The sequence below is a fragment of the Solanum verrucosum genome, unplaced genomic scaffold (genome assembly GCF_900185275.1).
Source record: "Solanum verrucosum unplaced genomic scaffold, falcon-dt-bn FXZP01000232.1, whole genome shotgun sequence".
NCBI classification, from domain to species: Eukaryota; Viridiplantae; Streptophyta; class Magnoliopsida; order Solanales; family Solanaceae; genus Solanum; species Solanum verrucosum.
In genome coordinates, this window is record NW_026020017.1 from 182,066 (window position 1) to 205,133 (window position 23,068).

The 23,068-nt window shown below is 34.8% G+C and overlaps 2 protein-coding genes across 3 annotated transcripts in view; one reads left to right on the forward strand and one right to left on the reverse strand.

Annotated features, from left to right (window-relative positions):
• The first annotated feature begins 441 nt into the window (after nucleotides 1-441).
• Nucleotides 442-1,768, forward strand: LOC125820972 (delta(12)-fatty-acid desaturase FAD2-like). Its single transcript, XM_049500395.1, has one exon. It carries the CDS (start codon nucleotides 506-508, stop codon nucleotides 1,631-1,633), a length of 1,128 nt encoding a protein of 375 aa, XP_049356352.1. The 5' UTR covers nucleotides 442-505; the 3' UTR covers nucleotides 1,634-1,768.
• A 2,686-nt stretch (nucleotides 1,769-4,454) lies between these two features.
• LOC125820971 (kinesin-like protein KIN-7O) overlaps nucleotides 4,455-23,068 on the reverse strand; it is a 52,756-nt gene continuing 34,142 nt past the window's right edge. Inside the window, exons 19-32 of one of the 2 annotated variants that reach the window (XM_049500394.1) lie at nucleotides 21,248-21,334; nucleotides 20,968-21,117; nucleotides 20,660-20,773; nucleotides 20,442-20,528; nucleotides 20,165-20,368; nucleotides 19,893-20,081; nucleotides 18,387-18,593; nucleotides 18,106-18,195; nucleotides 17,872-18,012; nucleotides 17,373-17,470; nucleotides 16,622-16,700; nucleotides 5,449-5,580; nucleotides 5,214-5,285; nucleotides 4,455-4,784 (exon numbers count right to left, since the gene is read on the reverse strand). In XM_049500394.1, coding sequence (XP_049356351.1) covers nucleotides 4,557-4,784; nucleotides 5,214-5,285; nucleotides 5,449-5,580; nucleotides 16,622-16,700; nucleotides 17,373-17,470; nucleotides 17,872-18,012; nucleotides 18,106-18,195; nucleotides 18,387-18,593; nucleotides 19,893-20,081; nucleotides 20,165-20,368; nucleotides 20,442-20,528; nucleotides 20,660-20,773; nucleotides 20,968-21,117; nucleotides 21,248-21,334 — 1,878 coding nt within the window. In that variant the 3' untranslated portion in view covers nucleotides 4,455-4,556. Of the gene's footprint in view, nucleotides 4,785-5,213; nucleotides 5,286-5,448; nucleotides 5,593-16,621; nucleotides 16,701-17,372; nucleotides 17,471-17,871; nucleotides 18,013-18,105; nucleotides 18,196-18,386; nucleotides 18,594-19,892; nucleotides 20,082-20,164; nucleotides 20,369-20,441; nucleotides 20,529-20,659; nucleotides 20,774-20,967; nucleotides 21,118-21,247; nucleotides 21,335-23,068 lie in introns of both variants that reach the window. The other variant, XM_049500393.1, reaches the window with a different exon arrangement.

Sequence of the window (23,068 nt, forward strand, 5' to 3'; positions counted from 1 at the left end):
TATAACCACACAAACATCTATGACTTATTTTATACCATAAATTTTTAAAGCTTTTCTTTCTTTCTTTCTTAAATCCTATAACAAATTAAACTACTACATCACATAAAGGAGTAGTAATTATTAATCATTTCAAGCTATTGAACAAGTCTTGCTAGAGAAATGTCAAATTTGGCTAGCAAATGAACTTTTTTTAATTCCATGCATGATGCACCTACTTACACGTCAAAACACATCCTTCACTTTTCAAGTAATTAATTAGTCTTAGTCTTTGTGTGGAAATTTCAAACGAAGGCTCCTAATACTTAACACACAAATCACTTTCACTTTGAATAATTAATTTTAACTGTGGTTGTTACCTTTTGTCTTCTCCCTACATTAGCCTCTATATTCTTTTTCCTATAAAGAAGAGAGTAATATCCAACTTTGAAGCAAGTCTAAAAGGTATTTTCCCTTCTTACCAAAAGTTTGTCTTTTTTTTTTTTCTTCCAACTTATCACAAACCAAAATGGGAGGTGGTGCTAATATGACTAAAATTGATCAAAAGATTAAAGTACCACTATCAAAGCCCCCGTTTATACTTAGTGAACTCAAGAAGGCTATTCCTCCTCACTGCTTTCAACGATCTCTCGTTCGCTCCTTCTCCTACGTTGTTCGGGATATCACACTAGTGTTTGTATTAGGGTATATCGCCGCGAATTACATCTATGTCCTTCCATCCCCATATAATTATCTAGCATGGCCTATTTATTGGTTTGCTCTAGGTAGTGTTTTCACAGCAATATGGGTCATTGCTCATGAATGTGGTCACCATGGCTTTAGTAATTACCAATGGATAGATGACACGGTTGGTTTTATCTTCTACACCTCGATTTGTGTGCCTTACTTTTCTTGGAAATATAGTCATCGTCGTCATCACTCCAATGGGGGTTCCCTTGAGTATGATGAAGTCTACGTACCTAGGCTTAAATCCGAACTACGATGGTTCTCCAAATATTTCAACAATCTACCAGGACGAATAATCGCGTTCACCACCACCCTCACTATTGGTTGGCCTTCTTACATGGCCATCAATGCCTCCGGTAGACCTTATGATCGTTTTGCAAGTCACTATAATCCATATAGTCCGATGTATAATGATCGTGAGAGGCTACTAATATACTTCTCAGACTTAGGTCTAATTGCATTTATTTATATGTGGTATCGTATTGCGATGGTAAAAGGGCTAGCTTGGGTTATATACATGTATGTAGCGCCCCTTCAAATGATGAACATACTAGTAGTGGTACTAACTTTTTTGAACCACACACATGCATTAGTCCCACATTATGATTCTTCAGAATGGGATTGGCTAAGAGGAGCTCTAGCTACGATAGATAGAGACTTTGGTATACTAAATAACGTATGTCATAACGTTACAAATACTCATGTTTTGCATCATTTATTCACAACCATACCACATTATCATGCAGTGGAGGCAACAAAAGCTATCAAGCCAATACTTGGAGAATACTATAATTTTGATAGTACCCCAGTTTATAAAGCAATATGGAAGAATGTAAATGAGTGCATCTATGTGGAAAAAAATGAAGAAACTCAAGATAGAGGTGTTTTTTGGTATAAAAACAAACTCTAAAAGATGAATGTAAACATTTACTAATTATTACTTGTAATTTGGCTAAATGTTAAGCCTTAATTTGTAGTAGTTGAAATAAGGTTTACTTATAGCTTGTAATAATTGGATTGTTGCATTTAGAAATCTTTCTAATAAATCATATGTCTCCATAGCCTTATTATAACTTGTAACTATAAGTTAGGCTGAGTAAAATAGTTCATGGTCAATCTCACCAATGTGTGGTCCCTGCGTCCTTTTCTCCTTCAAAAATTCTACAAAGTTTCTATACGTAATAAGTTAGTCCATTTTGACAATCTATCTATAATCGGTACTAGTAGTGATAATGTAACAACCATACATTTAACTATACATATATAATCTTTTTATCAAAAAAGAAGGTATCTCACAGTTGCAAATAAATAAATAAATTATAACTTCAGAGTAGCTAGGCAATTAATTCTATATTTTCCTTCATTGTTAGGTAACCATGATTTGCTTAGTAAACAAGTATAAAAAAAATAAAAAAATTCCAGACGTATAAATGATCAACTTCGCATAAAAATATTATTTTACAAATCAGTAGATAAATACAACTTCCTACCGAATTAAACCTTAAAAGAATATCATAGTGTCAAAATCATGCTTATACTATAGTCAATACCATGTCCATAATTATTCAATTTGATAAATATATAAAATAAATTCAAGTTGACTTGTAATGAGTTTTATACTATAGAAAGTGTATCATCACTACAAAATAAAATAAAATAAATTAAATTTGACTTGTATATTTCAAAAAAAATTATAGAAACGAGCATATCCAGACCAATATGTTTACATTGGTTCAAATTAGTTAGACCTTTGTTTTTTTGGGTCAGAAATTTTCAATAAAATAATTTATTTATTTAATCAAAATTATGGAATATTAGTTACAGATCAAAATTTGTTAATTCTTCTTTGAAAAGAAAAGTTCAGTTCTTTTAATTACCAAGGCTGCAAGTGCAACAATCTTCATTGTTGTTTTGTGTTTTCTTTATTTACTAACACTAAATGTTAAGCCTTAATTAGTTGTGGTTGAATTAAGGTTTACTTATAGCTTGTAATAATTGGATTGTTACTTTTCGAAATCTTTCTAATAAATCATGTCTCAATTGCCTTGTTATTAAAGGGTCATTTGGTTGGAAACAAGTTATTCCTAGATTAATTATTTCGAGATAAGTTATATTGGAAGAAGTTATTACATCATGTATATGTGATAACTTATCACATCAGTAAGGTATAAATGGCAGATAAATAATATCAAGATTGCCTTTAACCTCCAACCAAACACAGTATAAAATAGTCCTGCATTTTAATCCTGAAATTATTATACCTAATATCTCACACCAAACTACTCCCAAGTGTATTATTTCAAGAAAATATATATTTTGCATTCAAGATGCATATTTTTCATAAAGAAAGTTTAGACAATTTCTTAAAGAAAACATGTTCAGTTTCAAAGAAAGCATAGACAAATTTTCAAAAAGAAAGCATAATCTTATGTTTTTCAAAAAAGTATAGTTAGGTTTTAAATTAAAATAAAGTTCATTTCAGTTTTAAAGAAACTTTATTGAAAATTGACTCCGAGTATCAAATTATCAGTTTTTCCCCTAAAGTGGGATATTATTTTATAGTTATTGAGCACATTGCTTGTTTTTGGGAGTAGTATTGAGCACCGAGTTAGGTAAAGGTTCATATAATCCAAACCCCTAGAACTGCGCGGCCAACAACATAGGATAGGATTGTGTCATTGATTCGGGCGACTGCTAAGAAAGCTCCTAGTAAGGGCTTAGAGATTGGATTCATAGTTCAGTTTGTTCTTATCCTGGCAATGTACTTGATAGCTCTAGCAACATGGACAAAACGTTGTATCATCATAAAACTCGCGTGGTGGTTGTCAATTAGAGAAACTCTCCAAGAAAATTAAATTATATCATACATAATCAGTTGTGAAGCTTGATTGTTAAAGTACACATACATGCATTACTTTTCAGTAACTATTTTACAGTCTACTTCAAATTTACTGTTCCATATCAATATATTCAATTTTGCCACTTGTTTCATTTAGCTATTTTACATACTATACATTTCATGCATTGATCAATCGATACAATGCAGATTCAAGTACTCACGACAGCATGCACATTATTAGGATCACTTTCCTCCAGTTTGGTAAAACCTCGTTGCATCCAAAGGGGTTCAATTTATCTTGAAACTCAATAGCTTCAATTTTTTTTCTATATTTCATGAGCATTAGTCCATGAATATTTTGTAAATGCTTGTCCAAAACTTTTTAAGTCCAAATTTTGTAAAAATATCCATAATTATTTAGTGAAAGAAATTTGTAGTTTCTATTGAATCGAAGTCGTTTTTTTAGCATTTAAAAGTTCCAAAACAAGAATACAATTTTTTTCATTTATTAATCAATGAATGTTTTGTAAATATGACTATATTAGCCCAATCACCTAGTGATGTTTTCTGCTTTGACCCATTAAAAATAATATTAGAGTTACTCTTGTGTTAGTCTTGTCACCATGGGCCAGAGTTAACTGGATTTAGGCAAATTCTGAAGGCTGGGCAAACCTCAATTCTGAGTCTGCGTAAATAAGCATGACTTACACACTTGATGTGTTTTAAAGTCGTGCGGACCTAAACCCAAAAACACACATTATCACTAGCAGATTAGGTTGTTACAGGTTTTTCACATTTGTAGTTCGCTTTTCCAATCCGACATACCAGTAGATAAACTTTACGTCTTTGGTGTATTGATGCATTACAGGCACGTTTAATGGTGAATAACGACTTGTCAAGTTCTGGTATATATTTTACTGGTTAGTTAAGATATTCATATTCATATCATCCAACAGATATGTACTTTATACATATGCAAGGATATATTAACCAATCAAGGACCCCTTCCAGAAGTTAGCTGCTTCTTGAGGCTGAGGATTTCAAGACCACTTGAAGCTAACTGATTTTTCAGCTTTGATGAAGCCGCCTCGAATTTCTTGTTCATAAAGTCTATCTCATCCATCGCCTCTTGGTACCTTACTCGAAATGCATCCAATTTTGCTTGTGCCCCTCGAAGTCTCATTCTCAACTTAGCTTTATCACTGTTGTGGTTGACTTCACCCTGTTCAGACATCAGATAATCACATCACTCTCTTTTGAAAATAGTAAGCTTGAAATGAACCACTTGACTCAGATTGCTCTTTTAGATACGTGCAACTTATCACGAAAATATGCTGTGTTCGTAATTATGCATACACAAGGAAACATTCCTTAATTACACATGCAAACATGTTCAGCAGATTATCTACTCATCTATGCAGAAATTATGCAAATGCAAGAACAACATATAGAAGCAGATGCAGAAGCTTTTATTCACAGTACACACTTATTTCATTTCTTAACCTCAATAATCACATATAGCAATATAGTATTATACTAGAACCAAGAAATAAGAGAGGATAACTTGTACAAATATAGCAACAAAAAGGTAACTTGTCATCTCATCATAATCAAGTACAGTGTGTGATTGACCATGTGTATGATTGCTTACATTATGCATTTTAGCCTCCAAAGCTGAAAGCTTCTCACTGAACTGCTCGACTTCATGATTTGAATTTGAAAGCTGATAACCAAAATATAGTGTTATCCTCGAGCATAGTAGAGAAAGTCTAAGTAACAAAATACATCTGTAATAATCTGTCTCAGATAAATGAGAATCACATCTCCTTTACTTGTTCTGAGAGAAGATTCGTCAATAAGCTGTTCATGGCATTCAAGTGGCAAACCTGAAAGTCATCTCTATGAATTGGCTCTGTCTCTGATTCTCTACTACGGGCTAATAGATCAACTCTTTCTTTGCTAAGCATGCTTAACTCCATCTGAAGTCTTTCTACTTCCTTGCACAGATCCTTATTCTCCTGTGTGAGCATCTGATTTAACATTTCATTGGAAAAAGACCAGTTATGCAGAATGGCAGTAACATATAATGATGCCGAAAACATGGACAAGAAAAGGAGATCAACTGACTGGTGTGAACTACAACAGAGGTCCAAAATTCAAATACTATTGGACCAGACTGAATAAGTTTGTCATGCACAGCTGCTGGAGGTGAAGAAACTGACAGCAACGCAACAGCATGTAGGATCTTGTAAATAAGCTTATTAATTCATGATTACAGTTCCAGTGGCAACATTCGTTTTGAGTACGTCTACATTCACGTGAACTTACTATCAATGATTGAAGTTTTCTATTAGGTTCAGATTACATAGTATAGGATTGACATTCATGTGAACTTACTTTAGTGAGTTCTCACTGGCAGATGTGGAAGGCATTTCCCATTTTTGTCTAATTCAGTGTTGTGAGTGTTAAGTTTGAAAATGAGGATGAAGTTACCAGTTTCCAAAAAAACAAGTTTGAACATGAGGTTTTCTTTGTATTCTTTTTTTTTTTTTTGAGATAAAGGTAACTGTATATTCACAAAAGGCTCATCATCAAACAAATGATGAGCATAGGTCACTTACAATCTCATTAGAGCATATCAAACTACCCTATGGGAAATTACAAATTACTTATAAAGTCAGCAAAAAGTTCTATATCCCCCACCATATCTTGTTTACACCAAAAGTACAAAAGACTAAGACAATTCATTCTAATTTTCTGGATGTTGCTTCTCTTATCCACAAAGTATCTTCCCTTCCTTTCTTTCCAAAGGGACCACCAAATGCAGGCTGGGATTAACTCCCACCAATCTTCATTAGACTCCCTTCTTCCTATCTCCTTCCAGCAGTAGAGCAAATCCTTAGTGGACTTTGGAACTACCCATAAAACACCAAGAAGACCAAGAAACATGTTCCACATGCTTGTAGCTACTTTGCAAGGAAGGAATAAGGGACTATTAACTTCTGCATCTTGATCACACATAAAGCATCTTGAGCATATTTGTCTGCCTTTCTTTTGAAGCACTTCATGTGTTAAGCAGGCCCTTTTGCTCACTAACCAAGCAAAACATGAGATCTTCCAGGGTATTTTTATCTTCCATATTAACTTTTATGGCCAGTTTCTGATCTGGTGTTTTGGCCAATATTGAATCTCCAGTAACATGACTTTACTGTAAACACACCTTTGCTTTGCCATTTTATCTTCCATATTAACTTTTATGGCCAGTTTCTGATCTGGTGTTTTGGCCAATATTGAATCTCCAGTAACATGACTTTACTGTAAACACACCTTTGCTTTGCCATCTCCAAATAGGTTTGTCAGGTTTAGTTGAGGTGCCAGGGAAGGCATTGAGGACCTGAAACAGATTAATGACCCTCTCAATTTCCCAATCATTGAAAGCTCTCCTGAATCTGAGATTCCAACCCTGAGGGCTCCATAGCTGTGAGATTGTGGCCTTATCTTGGGTGCTAAGCATAAACAGGCCAGGAAAGAGTGATTTCAGGCTTTGATCCTCAATCCAATGTTCATTCCAAAAATCAATTTTCCTACCATTTCCCACCTTTAGTGAGATATTGCCTTTGAACTGAGGCCATAATCTTCTAATAGTCTTCCACACACTGCACCCAAAAGTTTCAAGAGCCTCCTCAGTAATCCAATGGCTTTGTAGTCCATACTTCTCTGTGATGACTCTTTTCCTGAGTGACAGATCTTCAATGCAGAATCTCCACAACCATTTTTGAAGGAGACAACTACTGAAGATTGAGCTTTTTCATTCCCAGCCCCCCTTGCTTTCTGCTAAGAGTAAGAGTATCCCACTTAACTAGATGGTAACTTTTGTGCTCTTTATTTCCATTCCATAGGAAAGACCTTCTGAGTTGATTGATCTTTTTCACAATGTTCTTTGGTATAGGAAATAGGCCTATCATATATGAAGGCAAGGCATCAAGAACTGATTTAACTAGAGTCAACCTAGCTCCCAGGGAGAGGTATTGACTCTTCCAACTAGCAAGTTTCTTGTTACATCTCTCCAAAACTTCACTCCACACTAAGGCTGGCAATTGGACCGGTTTTTGTCCGGTCCGGTCCGGTTCCCATACCGGTAAGTCCGGTACCGGTAAGGAACCGGTCTTATAGGTACCGGAACTGGTACCGAAACGGAACCCGGATTTTTATCCGGTTGATCCGGTTCGGTAAGAACCGGTTCCGGTCCGGTTCAACGGTCAATTTAATTTAATTTAATTTAATTTTTTTTAAAAAAAAAATTGAACGTTATAGAGCCGTTGGGCCCTTTTAGCCGTTGGGCTGGGGCCCAAAACGGCTCCAAACAGCCCCCCACCCCTCTCTACCCCTTAACACTATAAATATACTCATACTTTTTCATTTAAATCACAAATTCACAAACTATTTCATTAATATCTTATAAAATCTCTTAATTTTCAATCTCTCATAAATTCATAATTATTATTTTGTGATATTGACTTGGAGTTCGAATTTCGGAGATTTATTTGAAGTAAATTGGAAGCTTCAATTGGCATCTCTCAATTCCGGCTTTGGTTATACGTCTACTTTTACGTAGACGTTCGGTACATTCGTTCCAACTTTAATTTTTTATTTGTTTATTAATTAAGTTATTTTATTTTTTTGTTATATTATCTTTGCTTGTTTTTCATAATATTAATTATTTTAAACTTGAACATGAATTTTGAAAAATATAGTGGTAAAAGACCAATGTCGGAAAGAAAAAATAATAGGGGAGGAGGAAGTAGTTCTAATTCTAAAAATTTGCCACCTCCTAGATTTAGAATTAATACTAATGATTATACTCATGTTGATGAAACTTCTTTTACACGAGACTCACGACCTATTGAATTTAATTCCGAAAATGAAGTAGATCATGAAACTTTAAATAGATGTTTTACTAATTTTGAGGAAGAATTAGATGAGGAAGTAGAAATAAATGAGGAAGATGATGAGACCCCTACCCCTACTAGTCTGGCTACCGAATTACCGAAACAAGATGAAGTCCCCTCTTTACCTACTTTTTCAAAGACCGCTGTACGCGTTAAAAGATCTTTAGTATGGAAATTTTTGGTACAAAATGAGGAAAAAACTATTGTTACTTGCACGAAATGTAAATTGATCATGAAACATGTAACTACGGGTACACAAGGGGAACGGGACGACTAAGAACACATTTGAGAAAGTGTAATAAAGAATTTGCTCGCCTAGATGATATAGAAAGGGCTAATAGAAATGGAATACCTCAACCTGAAAATTCTATGAGAGTTGGAGGTTCTAATATGGTTCAAAGTGTATTAAATATGACTAACCCGGCTAGCCGAAACACACACCGCACATATAGTAAAGAAAAAGATCATAGAGAATTAGCTAAAATGGCTGCTGTTTGTGGTTTGCCTTTTTCATTTCCTTCACATCCTGGTTTTATTCAGTATATTCAGGAATTGTATAACCCAGATTATGAAGGTATTCCAAGAAGTACAATTAAAAGTGATCTTTTTAAATATCAAAAAGAATATTGTCATTTTCTTCGTTGTTTATTTGTTTATTATGATGGTAGATTATCTATTACTTCTGATATGGGACGTAGTCCTAATGGTAATGATTATTTTACAAGTACTGTCCATTGGATTGGCCATGAATGGAACATGCAAAAACGAATATTAGGATATAAATATGTTGAAACTAAAACCGGTGCTTATATAGCAACAAAAATAGGCTCTATTTTACAATTTTATGGAATATGTGATAAAATAATGAGTGTCACTTTAGATAATGCTTCTAATAACTTAAAAGCAATTGATTATTTAAAATGTAGACTTTGTCCAATTGATAATGATTCTTTTCATATTAAGTGTGCCGCACATGTGTATAATTTGATAGTAAAAGATGGTATTTCTCAATTTGGAATTTCTTGTGAAAAAATTAGACTTGCTTGTAATTGGATTTTTAAAGCTAAAATAAAAGCTAGAATTACAGAATTTAAAAATCGTTGTAAAGAATGTGGACTTGAATATAGAAAAGTTCCAAAAGAAGTATGCACTAGATGAAATTCTTTATTTGAAATGCTTCAAGTTGCTTATATTTATCAAGAGCCGGTACAATTAGTTTTTAATGCTCATAATGCGGACCCGAATTTGAGAATTGGCTAAGAAGATTGGGAAAATACAAAAGAACTTATTGAATTTTTAAGTGTTTTTTATAAAGCAACAAATGCTGCTTCTGGTCAATATTATCCAACTATTTCTTCTGTTTTAGTAAATATTTGTGCTATTTCATCTGAATTTGCAAAATATAAAGGAAAAGATCGATTTGAAGATTCCCTTGCTTTTATGATTGAAAAATTCAAAAAATATTTTTTTCCTATTCCTCAAATCTATTTGACTGCTACTACTTTCAACCCAAATTACAAATTAAAAGGTGTTGAAAGAATGGTTGAAAAGATTTATGCAAATTTAGAAATTAAAGATGATGAAACTCCTAGTGTTGAAGATTGTAAAAGTAGCATATATATAAAAGCTAGAGAGTTATATAATACATATAAATCTATGGAAAAAAATATTCCAATAGTTGAACCTCCATCTTGTAAACCTAGAAGCGATGATACGAATGATTGGATGAATCATCTTGAGCTTGAATCATCTACTAATAATGATTTTGATTTATATTTCAATCAGGCACGGGAAAAGATTAGGCATGAAGAAGGACAACTTCAAGCTCCAATATTAGTATGGTGGAAGAATCGTGAAAATCAATTTCCAACCCTTGCTAGGATTGTTCGAGATGTGCTAGCGATTCAAGCATCATCGGTCGCTTCGGAGCAAGCCTTTAGTGCGGCGAGATTTATGATTGGAGATCATCGATATTCATTAGCAAAGGATAGTTTGGAAATATCGGTGTTGTTTCGAGATTGGGTCAATGCCGAAAGAAGAAATACCGGACTACCACAATTAAATAGCCAAATAGAAGACGAAATAGATGAAATATTTGGTGATAATAGTGATGATGGTATGGAAGCAATGGAAGAAGAACGACAAATACAAGTTCCAAAAAATGTTTCTTTTGAAATGATACAAAAGTTACGAAAAGATTTTAAAAAGAGTTTCAATTGTTAGTACAATAATTAATATTCAATACCTAGATTATGTACTCTTTGTCTCTTTCTAATATTTGTATTGTACAATTTATTTATTTGAATAAATATACAGCTATTCGCCTTGATTTTCTTTTAAAATAGTCTCTTATATTTAATCCAAGTCATTTTAGAAATTTAATTTTCAACTATATTAATATTAGTTTAAAGTTTAAACTTTAATATAAAATTGAATTTTAAGGTTTAAACTTTAAATTCAATATAAACTTTAGACTTTAAACTTTAAAGTCAATTTTAAACTTTAAATTCAATATAAAGTTATAAACTTTAAAATTTAAAGTCAATTTTAAACTTTAAAGTTTAAAGTTTAAACTTAAATTCAATTGAAACTTTAAAGTAACTTTAAAGTTTAAAGTTTTAAATTGAAGTTTTTTAATAATATAATTTTATTAATTAATAATATAATATTATATAATAATTAAAGTTAATAAAAAAAAATAAAAAATTACCGGTACACAATGATCCGGTAAGAACCGGTTCCGGTCCGGTCCAAACCGGTAACTAAGGGACCGAACGGAACCTTTGGAAATTTCCGGTAAAACCGGTTCCGGTATGACCCGGTTCCGGTAACGAGGACTGGTTCCGGTAAAACCGGTCCTGTTGATCCGGTCCTGTCCGTTTGCCAGCCTTACTCCACACTGCTATCTCCTTATTTTGTGCTCCTAAAGGCATGCCCAGATACCTTGTAGGTAGGGTTGCTATTTCGCAGCCAAGATTTCTAGCTAGCAACTCCATATTATCCGATAGAGAAAACTTTTTTGCCAATTTACATGCAGACCAGATATACCTTCAAAGATGGTAAGGATTGCTCTGATGTGTCTAATTTGTATCACCTCAGCCTCACAGAAAGCTAAAGTGTCATTTGCATATAGTAGATGAGTAACCCCCACCTCATTGTCCATATTCCCCTGAGTCTGAGCCTTATAACCTTTAATCCATCCATTAACATTTGCTTTTCCGATCATGTGATTGAGGCCTTCCATGGCTAGCAAGAAAAGAAAAGGTGAGAGAGGGTCACCTTGTCTCAAACCTCTTTGTGATTGGAAAAAACCTTCAAAGTTTCCATTTATGGTCAAGGAGAATTTAACAGTGGATATGCAGAACTTTATCCAATTGAGCCATTTCGTCCCAAATCCCATGTCCTTTAAAATCTTCAGCAAAAAAGACCAATTGACATGATCATAGGCCTTCTCTGTCTAACTTACATAAAATTCCAAGAGTTTTTTGCTTAACTCTGGAGTCTACCAACTCACTGGCAATTAGTGCAACATGCATAATTTGTCTTCCTTTCAGAAAGGTCATTTGGAATACATCAACCAGCTTCCCCATTACTGTCTTCAACCTCTCAGTAATCAGTTTGGAAATGATCTATAGCCTCCTCCTATCAAGCTAATTGGCTTGGAATCTTTCACTTCTTCTGCTCCAGGTTTTTTAGGAATCAGTGCTAGGAAAGTGGCATAGAAAGATTTTTCAAAAATTTTATTTTGATGGAAATTTTGAATTGTCAGCATCAGATCTTCTTTTACAATTCCCAACAAGATTTAAAGAATTTCATTGTGTAGCCATCTGAACCTGGAGCTTTATCTCCATCACAAAGTTTTAGGCACTGCAAGACTTCTGATTCAGTAAATGGTCTTTGCATCCAGTCCTTTTCTTTCTGAGAAATAGTTGGACATTCCACAGTGTAAAGCTTTTTGTAGAAATTAATCATGGTGTTCCTGATCTCTACATGGTCTTCTACAACCTCTCCTCTGTCTATCAACCTATCAATAGTGATGATCTTCCTGTGCATTGTTGCCATTCTGTGAAAAAACCTTGTATCAACCATAATACCCTTGATTTTTGTCTCCATTTCAATTCTTCATTTTTTGCCAACTCTTCCAACTTCACTACTATGATGGCTCTTATTATCACTTCATCTGTAGTCAATTCCCTGGTTTCTTGTATCAAATCAATTTCTGCCAATTCATCCAGTAAGCTATTTTTCTTACTAGTAAGCTCCCCAAAATTTGATTTGCTCCACTCCTTGAGTTTCTACTTTAGCATTCTTAGTTTAATATTCAGTCTATAATCAGGACAGCCTTCAACTAGAAATTCATTCCACCAGCTTTGAATCAAGTTGGTGAAACCCTCCACCTTTAGCCACCAATTCTCAAACTTAAAGTTTGACCTTTTCTGCTCCCAGTTACCACTTTCTAACAAGATAGGACAGTGGTCGGATAGCACTCTGGGTAGTAGCGTTTGCCTGATGTTTTTGAATTTTTCTTTCCATTCCATAGAGTACAAGAATCTGTCTAGTCTAGCTGTACTCGGATGATTAATGCCTCTAAACCAGGAGAACTTTCCACCATTTAAATGAGGATTATGTAGCTCCATCTCCTCTATCCACCTTGAGAAGTCAGACATGACATAATGTTACATCCTCTTCTTTCTCCCATAATTCTATTGGTATTGAAGTCTCCACATGTGATCTATGTACCTTCACATAAAGTCCTGACTGCAGCCAGTGAAATTAAAAGTGCGCCTAAGCACAAAAGAGAGGCGCAAATACACTTTGCCGCTTCGCATGACCTAAGGCGAGGCTCATATCAGTGGGCCCTTCTAATTTATTTTTAAAAAAAACATCAGTTTAAAAAAGGGGTCCTTTTAAATTATTATAAAGAGTCTGTCCCAGTTCCATAGACTGCAATTGAGGAAAGTCATAGAGTCTCTAAAAGACAGAAAAAAAGAAGATGAAGAATTATAAGAAGACGAGAAATTGAAGCACAAAAAAAATCAATCAGCTTCTTCTTCCGCTGGCTGAACAAGCAGCAAGCAAATACAAGTATCTTCTTTCTCTTATTTCTTCTTACTGATTTCATAAATTGTTGATGCTAAACATTTAATATTTCATACTCCTTTTTATCTTTCTAGAAAATTTAAAAATAAATGGGAATATAGGACACTTGTCCTTGTTTAATGACCGATGGTGTCTTAGTAAGAGGATAATAACAAAGATAATTTTCTTAGAAGTCATATAGCCATAGTGGTGGACCCCATATATATGTAGTTGTATTTCATTATTTGCTGGGTTATAATTGCATGCAAAGTTCTTTTATATTTTTTTTTTGTTTCAGCTTAAAAATAACAAAGAACTTGTCCAATGTCCCCTATTTTTTGTTCTCATCAGGGTCCTTCAAGTAGTTATATTTCCAACCAGGATCCCTTCTATTGACTTTAGACAAGTCCTCGGCCATTTTTACTTCTGGATAAAAAAGAAGGTTATAAAATAACAGTTATAATTTCTAAATAATAAATAATAATACACAACAAGAACAAAAAAAAGGGGACACTGGACAAGTTTTTTGTTATTTTTAAGCTGAAACAAAAGAAAATATAAAAGAACTTTGCATGCAATTATTACTCACCAAATAATGAAATACAACTACATATATATGGGGTCCACCACTATGGCTATATGGCTTCTAAGAAAACTATCTTTGTTATTATCCTCTTACATGTGTTAAATTTTCATTGATCATTATTAAAGTTAAGACACCATCAGTCATTAAACAAGGACAAGTGTCCCATATTCCCATTTATTTTTTAATTTTCTACAAAGATGAAAATGAGTATGAAATATTGAATGTTCAGCATCAACAATTTATGAAATCAGTAAAAAGTAAGAAGAAAGAAGAGAAAGAAGATACATGTATTTGCTTGCTGCTTGTTCTGCCAGCAGAAGAAGAATTTGATTGTTTTTTTTTGTGCTTCAAGCCTTCAATTCCTCGTCTTCTTATAATTCTTCATCTTCTTCCTTTTTTTTGTCTTTTAGAGACTCTATGACTTCCTTAATTGCAGTCTAGGGAACAGGGACAGACTCTTTATAATAACTTAAAAGGACCTCTTTTTTGAAACTGATGTTTTTATAAAAAACATTAAAAAAATTAAAAGGGCCACTGACATGAGCCTCGCCTTGGGTCATGCGAAGCGGCAAAGTGTATTCGGCCTCACTTTTGAGCTTAGGCGTGCTTTTAATTTCACTGATCTGTCATCTTATGTTGTTTATTGTGTTTCGATTATCACATTATTTTGCTATTGTTGTTGTTCCTTTCTTATAGGCTCTGCAACGCTTTCCTTATAAGTTGCTACGATTGCTTTACTGTTTTCTTTTTCTTTTTCTTACTTTGTTGTACTTGAGATGAGTGTCTTTCGGAAGCAGTCTATCTACCTCCATGGGTAGTGGTAAGGTCTGTGTACACTCTACCCTTCCCATATCCCACTTGTGAGATTCCACTAGGTATGGTGTTTTTGTTGTTGTGTTCGACTTGCACGTAATTGCTCTATGTGCTTATATAAATTGGTAAGTGAATGGTTAATTGGTTCTCCTGACGAATGGTACTAGCCAGTGTCAGTCACGTCTAGGGGGTATTTTGCAATGTGACAATTGCTGCATGAAATTAGTATCAAAGCACAAGTTTAGATTCGTCGTGTAGCTGTTGCTGGCTACTACTCATTGCCAAAGATGTTAGTCTAACTGATTGGTGGTTTCACCGTGTACTTTCTTGAATAGAACGATCAACTACCTCATCATAATACAGGCTCACTTGTCAGAGTCGACGGTTGAGTTTTCTCCTCGGGGAAGAGAAAGAAGTTGATCATGAGGATATTGCTATTATTTCATATTAATTATCTTGATCTATTACCTACAACTAAAAAACGATAACAATATTTTATTTTAGAGATAAAACTCTTTTTAATTTTATCCTTTTAGGTAGATATGATCAAGATCAAAGTGTTGCAGGAATGCCCCAACAGTGACATTCTATGGACTGCTTCAATTGGATGGCACCTCATCACAGTCCATATGTATTGGTGAAGTTTCAAGATTTATAATTTAAACCAAAACTTCCTTTCTTATAAATAAGATCTTCATGTACTTCATGAGTTCTTCTTAACCAAAACTCTCTCTTTCCTCTTCTCTTCCTTTCTAGTCTCTCGTCTCTCGATTATTCTCTCTATATGTATCTTTCTCTCACCCCTCTTACCTTACTTCTTCCTTCTAGTGTTACATTACTAGGTAGACCTAAATTAATTGAGGGAAGTTGTCTCATAAGACCAGCAATCTCTCGAAATTAATTCAGACTTAGATAAAAACATAACAAAATGTATCATATTAGGCAATACCAAATAATTGAGATTAAGACTCAGATGTCGTTACACATACATTATGTGTGACTCTTTTTGGGAGGCATTCTACTCTTTAAAGACTTGTATGCCAGTGTACGTAGAAGTATGAGATATAGAAATCCTTTAACTTAAGAGAACCCTAATTTTACTTAAAAGAAGAACTATTGATAGTATTGGAATGAAAATTGACCAAAAAGAGCCAAAAGGATTTTATTTTATTTTTATTTTTATTTTTGATAGAGAGAGCAGAATGGATATAGGGACTTGTATAGTTGGATCACCCATTTGAGGTTGAAACAAAGTTGATTGATTGTCGAGTACGCTATAATATTTCTTAAACTATTTTACCAGGAACTCACCGAGGTTCTAAAATAAGCAAGCTCGATGCAAAAAAATTGTTCCAATTTATCTCGTCTCCAATCTATTCATTTATTAATTCTTTGGACAGGAGTGCTTCTGAAAGAGTGGGTAAAGTCAATACTGAAGAACAAAAGCACTTCCTCACTTTCTAAGTCAAACAAGCAATAACACCAAAGTTTGTATGATAAGAGTTATACAGGGCATAGTTATTCAACTGAAGTATATCCTGCTTAGCCTACCCCCAGAATACGTTTCTAGGCTGAATCACTAATGCTGCACTCAATAAATTCTAAATGCTTGAAAAAGTACAAACAAATTACCTCTTGAGATCTTCTACATTGTTCCTCGGCATCTCTCAGGCTAAGTCTAAGTTGATCAATCTCCAGTAATTTCTCTTCACTGTAAAATAATGAAAAAGGCAATAACTGTATATCATCAGGCAGACCAATTTAAAGGTTCAAAGGAATACAATACTCAAGGCACCTTGAATACACCCAACTTTTGATGAGGGTAGTAGCAGCTGTAGAATCAAAGTTTATCACTTGATCACCTAGGCACCTCAAGTAAATTTTAAGAAATAGATTAACAAACTATTATAAACTCTATCGTCCTAGCACCCAAGGGTGGGGATTAGCATTCAGTGAAGTGGATGAAACCCCGAGGAGACCAGGTTCAAATCCCAGCAGAAGCAATGATTTCTTTGCATCAGTGCTGGTTGGAGGAGCAGGTACACTGTGCAATAGTCTAGGTGCCCAAGCTAGCCCGAACATCACCATTATAGAAATACACTGACACACCCCCATTGTCCCAGTTTACTAGTCACTTTTTGCTTATCGAGTACCAATTTACTAGAGCTAAATATGTTATACTCATTTTGAAATTAACTTAGATTTTTAGAAAGCGTAAGTGTAATACATGTGCTCTTTTCTGCATCAGAATACATTTTAAAAAGACAACAGAATACATTTGAAAAGATTAGTCACTAGCTACTTTACTTATCTATTGACAACCAATTTGAACCAATGGATTAGAAACACATCAGAGTGATAGGGGAGCAAAGGATAGTCAAACCTGAATCTTTTGTCCACCAACGCATTATTTTCTGAGATGACCAAACTCTCCTCAAGGAGTTTGCACTGTATTCTACAACTCTCAAGTTCATTGGTCACCTGTAGTTTAAAGTCAGGATGATAAATCAAGATTCAATAAGTAAATCATGGACAATTGACATGTATATAGATGTGCAACATATTTTGCTAAGTTCATCACCCCAATGGATGTCTTTGATTTCTTTAATTTAGCTATGTGTTTTTCTAGTGAGGAAGCTCTATGGTACCAGACATCACAAACAATTCTCTTAATCTGTTTAAAAAGGGAAGATTAAAAGTGAACAAGCTTTGAATTAACTAGGCGTCTCGGAAATACAATTTCCACAATATTATGTTCCCTCTAGAACAGTATGCAAGCACTGAGTCTTTGAAGAGATCCTCAATATCAGAAAGAGCCACTGCAGCGCTTCTAGAATATGCTTAAATTGTTCAACTACATCATGTGTAAATCTGAAGGTAACCTCTGTCATTTTCTGTGATACATTGGCAATTTCAGCACTATAAGATTTTGCTTTTTCATTGATTGCTTCAACTGTAGCTTTCTCCCTTGCAAGCCATATGACCTTTTCCTCCTCCATTTCCAAAAGGGCATCAGTGAGTTGCTGCAAAGAAAAAAAGTCACTCATAAATGACGCAATGGAAACAGTTGAATGGAGCCTCAGAATACATGTTTCCAAAGCAACTTCAGTTATTACCATAGCTAAATCTTCCTTTTCTTCTACCAAAATGTTGACAGAAGTTTCCAATCTCTGACATCGTGATTCAGATTCTTCCGAACATAATCTCTGGAATGCCAGAGAAACAAATAATAGTCAGACAACAGAAATAAGTTAATATTTTATTTTTTAGAAGACACAATAGTAGAAAACGTTAACTTATGATAGTCAAACGATTCATGCTCAACAGACGAATATGATAATCAAAGTATATGAGAAAGAGGGAACTGCAGTGGAACAATTAACAAATATAAACTTACAAGGCATGACACCTCTTCCTTCAGCATACTTAGTTCTGTATTTGACATATTCAACTCGTCAGATAAAGCTTGCAATTCACATGCCAAATTTTCTGCTCTAGAATTGGCTTCTTCGTTTTCTGCATGAGAAATTGTTAATTCCTCTTCCAAAGAAGCAATTGTTGTCTCCATCTCAAATGCCAGCACTTCCAATTTCCGGTACTCCTCCTTCACACCAGAAAAGGAAAAGTAGCTTAAGACTAAGCAACAAAGATAATTAACTTTCCCTCTTGAGTGGAATAGAGGCAATCAATTACTTTTTGATGACAACAATCAATTTACTAATCTACTTTTTATATCATCAGGATATGAAATACTATTTATAAGATTGATGAAGAAAGTACACATAAGGGCATTAAATGCCAAAAATGATGTCTAAAATAGTACTAACAAATAAACGTTATAGTCACTCCTAGACCTAACTTAGGCCAGCATTATCCTAAGAATGAAACGAACATCCTCTAAGATTAGACTTCATGATGCATGCCAATAAGGTTTTTCTTTTCTTTAAGGGTGCCGTGAATATAGCCTGCTTATACCGAGTTTAGTGATGCTTAATTTGGTGATAAAATTTGAACACTTAAAAATGCTTGATATTATCCTGAGATTGTCATCATAAGATGATTGGGAGAAGACCATGGTAAAGTACTTTTATCATATGATGATCTGCTCCTTTTATTTGAAATTTTCATTACGTTGCATGTAAGTTAGAAACAATCCTTGGGGACAATAAGAGAATTTACATTGAGATTAACAGACCCCAAAAGCCCAAACATGAAATTGAAGTGAAAGCACAAATGTCATACTCCAAGCCCTGACTTGGACAGCCTTTTGTTAATTATTGTGCTTGTCCTATTTTACTTGTCAAGAGTTCTATTAACGACGAGGTAATATTCTAAAATTAATGGTTTATTGAACAAAACTACAGTACAAAGACACCAAATATTGGTCCGCCTTCTTGTTTTTCCATAACGGAGTTACTGATTTTCCCCCATGGATTGAGTAAGGGGCTAAGGGCTACGGAAGTTGTATATAAGGTCTAGGGCCACCGCACCATTGCCTTAAGGTTTTGGACAAAATACTCAGATTCTTCACAAGGTATTAGAATCAACAATCGGTAAGCCTATCTCACACCCATAAAGTTCATGTGTGAACCACCAAAATTGGGTTATGTGAGCAGGAGTGTGTTAAGTTATTACATGTCCCACATATGTTGTGTAAGGGGTTCCAAAGGATCTTATAGAAGGTCTTGAACCACTCCAGTCATGGCCTAAGTTTGTGTTATGGATGTTTAACTTCCTTCAGTGCCATAAGTTATGTTCAATCTACATGTGTGAGACTAATTTCAAAACTTGACCAACAGATAATGTATAAAAAAGTGTTTTTCACTGTTCCGGTCTACATTTAAGTTACATAGAAACACACTTCTTGAACTTATTTACACTAGTTTGAGCACATCATACCTACCTGAACAACAAGTTCGACACAAACAGAGGAATTCTTGGATCTTTTGGAGTCAAGCACATTAGAGCTCCTATCAACAACTGAATCACGCCTTCTTCCAATGTTTGAGTCTCGTTTATTGATGTCACGCTCAAGAATAGCCCTCTGGCCATTTAAGCGTTTAATTTCCCTCTCAGCACAAGCTCTTTCACCCTAACAATGTGATACCATCAGAAAAGATAGAAATGCCTTAGACGGCACAAGAAAATCAACCTTCAAAACAATTCGAATGAAACCTCAAGTTTTGTCTTCTCCTGGATGGCATTCCTAAGTTTGGATTCTGTGTCTCTCAGCTTTGCTTTTGTTTTCTCCAAATCTTTTCTAATATTTTCCTTCTCTCTGCCTAAAGAACTAGAAGATAAGCATGACAGTTCCTTTTGAAGACTTTGAACTTGAAAAAGGTGTTCAGATTTTTCTGCTTCATACTTTTCAGAGATTTCCTGGAAAAGAGCATGATCAGCAAGAGCAGAGAAATAGAAAAGGATCAATATAGGAGAAAGTGAAGCAACTTACTGTTAATGCATTTCCAGAATCTTCAATAGCTCTTTTCAGTTCTTCTATCTGATTATGCAGATCAAAAGACTGATTGTCCAGTAGAATCTACATTTTGATTAGCATGCGTTAAAAGGTAATTTCAACAGAAACACAAATAGCAGAAGTGTGAGATAATACTTGGTTGTCAAAGTTCTAATTATAAAGACGAACGAAAAGAAAAGGCAATCAATTTATACCTTTTCATCCTGAACTACATTGATCTTTTGCCTCAAGAAAGATTGTAATTTCTCATGGTTTCTAATGACAGATCTTATTTGGTTGGAATTGTCAAGTGCTGAAGACTTTAAATCCTGAAAGTGGGAAAAACCAGATCAGGTAGTGGAAACACATGGAAAATAAATTATCGTACTAGAATGAAATATATAGAAGCATAAGAGATAAAATCGTGTGTTGTTAAAGAACATATTGCATGCATACCATAAATATATGATAAGAATGGCCAAATCTGAAAGGTGTTATGCAATGGCCTACAAGAGATACTCACAGGAACTAGTTTGGATATAGCAGAGAAAGACAAGACAAGTTCCTCTACCACTGGAATGAATGAATCAATTAAGGTTCGTGAATCTTCAAATTCTGACATCAAGTCTTGAACCTCCCTCATCAGCTCAGTTTCAGACTTCATGTTGTCCTCCTGAAATAAGTGTATCCATTAATGCCCCAGGAGGCATATGAAAATGGTTGTATTATATACTTAAAGCGGAACCCTAAGAATGTCGGTCACAATATATCATCAAGCACTATTGGAGTGGAAATGAACTTACAACAAGCACTACTGCAGATTCCATTGAAGCAAGCTGTTCTCGTGCCCCTTGTGCCTCAAGTTTTACACTCAAAAGCTCTTGGTAAAGCTAAAGCATTAAAACAGAAGTTATTGCACTGTAGAACTTAAAGGAAAGGTATTATCGATATCAAATGTAAAGGTAATATGTAAAATGAGATCCTAGTAGACAAAGAATCGGCCTGAAAACATGTTCATAACGATGCAGAATAACACCATTTCTTTGGCTTCTTTGAATAGCAGGACCATTTGAGTCTATCTAATAGAGAAATGCTGTACCCACTTAACTCGAAAGTTATTACCATCATAATGTATTTTATCGATCACTAATGCAATTATGCCTTGTACTGTATAAAATATGGTGCAAGGAACAGGACATTCTAGACATACTCAACAAGCAAAAGTAAAGGCCAAAACCTGATTCCCACTCTGAGATGTGGCACGTGCAGAGGAAACAGATATGATAAAATGTGAGGTAAGAAAGAGAGAAGTGAGAGACATATTTGTGCCAAAACTGTAGAAGGAAAGCAAAATACCATTTAAAGCTTCATTTAATAAATTAAACTAATAACTATCGAATAGATAAAAATCACCATATCGTTCTGATTTTAGTCACTGCAAAAGTTTTTGAGGATGTATCTTGGGACTAAGTTAAGAATATGATATTCGACCACCGAGACTTATAGCCTAGTGGTACCACTGGGGATCTCCTACACATTAGGTGCAGAATCGAATCTCTCTATCCTCTTCTCCAGCCCCTTCCCCTTCCCCTTCCCTTGTCCCTCTATCTAACAAATAAAATTGAACTTATGAAAAAGTGTGACTAGGCAAAAGGGAAGCATCAGAATTGATTAATTAAAACAAATGTGGATCTTCAGATTCAGCATTAGCATGTTTTGGCATTTCAGCTCTTAAGGTGGCCTCTTGTCTTCATTACTAATTAGATTTTGAAAGCAGTAGTCAGTAGCGACATATGGTGTTCATTGACCTTGAGAAGGGGTACGACGAAGTCACGAGGGAAGTCTTGTGGCGATGCCTAGAGGTAAGAGGTATATTGGTGGCCTACATTAGGGCCATAAAGGACATGTACAAAGGAGCTGAAATGCAGTAAGAATGGTGGTAGGAGACTCGGAGCACTTCCTTGTGGAGATGAGGGGTTACACCAGGGATCAGTTCTTAGTCTGTTTCTATATGCCTTCGTGATGGATGTATTGACGAGACATTCAACATGAGCTGCCTTGGTGTATGTTATTTGCGGATGAAATAGTAATGATTGATGAGATGCATAATGGAGTTAATGCTAAGTTAGAGGTGTGGAGACAAACTTTGGAGACTAAAGGATTACAGTTCAGCAGGACCAAGACAGATTATGTGAAGTGCAAATTCATGATGTGATGCATGAGGTAGGTGTGGAAGTGAGGCTTGACACACGAAATATCCCCAAGAATGACAGATTCAAGTATCTTGGGTCTATAATCCAGGGGAGTGGGGACATCTACAATGATATCGCACATCGTATTGGTGTGGTGTGGATGAAGTGGAGGCTTGCCTCTGGAGTCTTGTGTGGTAAAAATGGTACCACCAAAACATAAAGATAAGTTCTATAGAGTGGTGGTTAGACCGAATTGTTGTATGGAGCAGAGTGTTGGCCAGTCAAAAACTCTCGTGTCTAGAAGATGCATGTTGCGGAGATGAGGATATTGAGGTGGATGTGTGGCCATACTAGGAGCGATAAGATTAGAAATGAGGATATTTAGGATAAGGTGGGAGTGGCCTCCATGGTGGACAAGATGAGGGAAGAGAA

Excerpts from the sequence above, each read along its gene's own strand:
- LOC125820972 (XM_049500395.1), top strand. The coding sequence starts at position 506 with ATGGGAGGTGGTGCTAATATGACTAAAATTGATCAAAAGATTAAAGTA.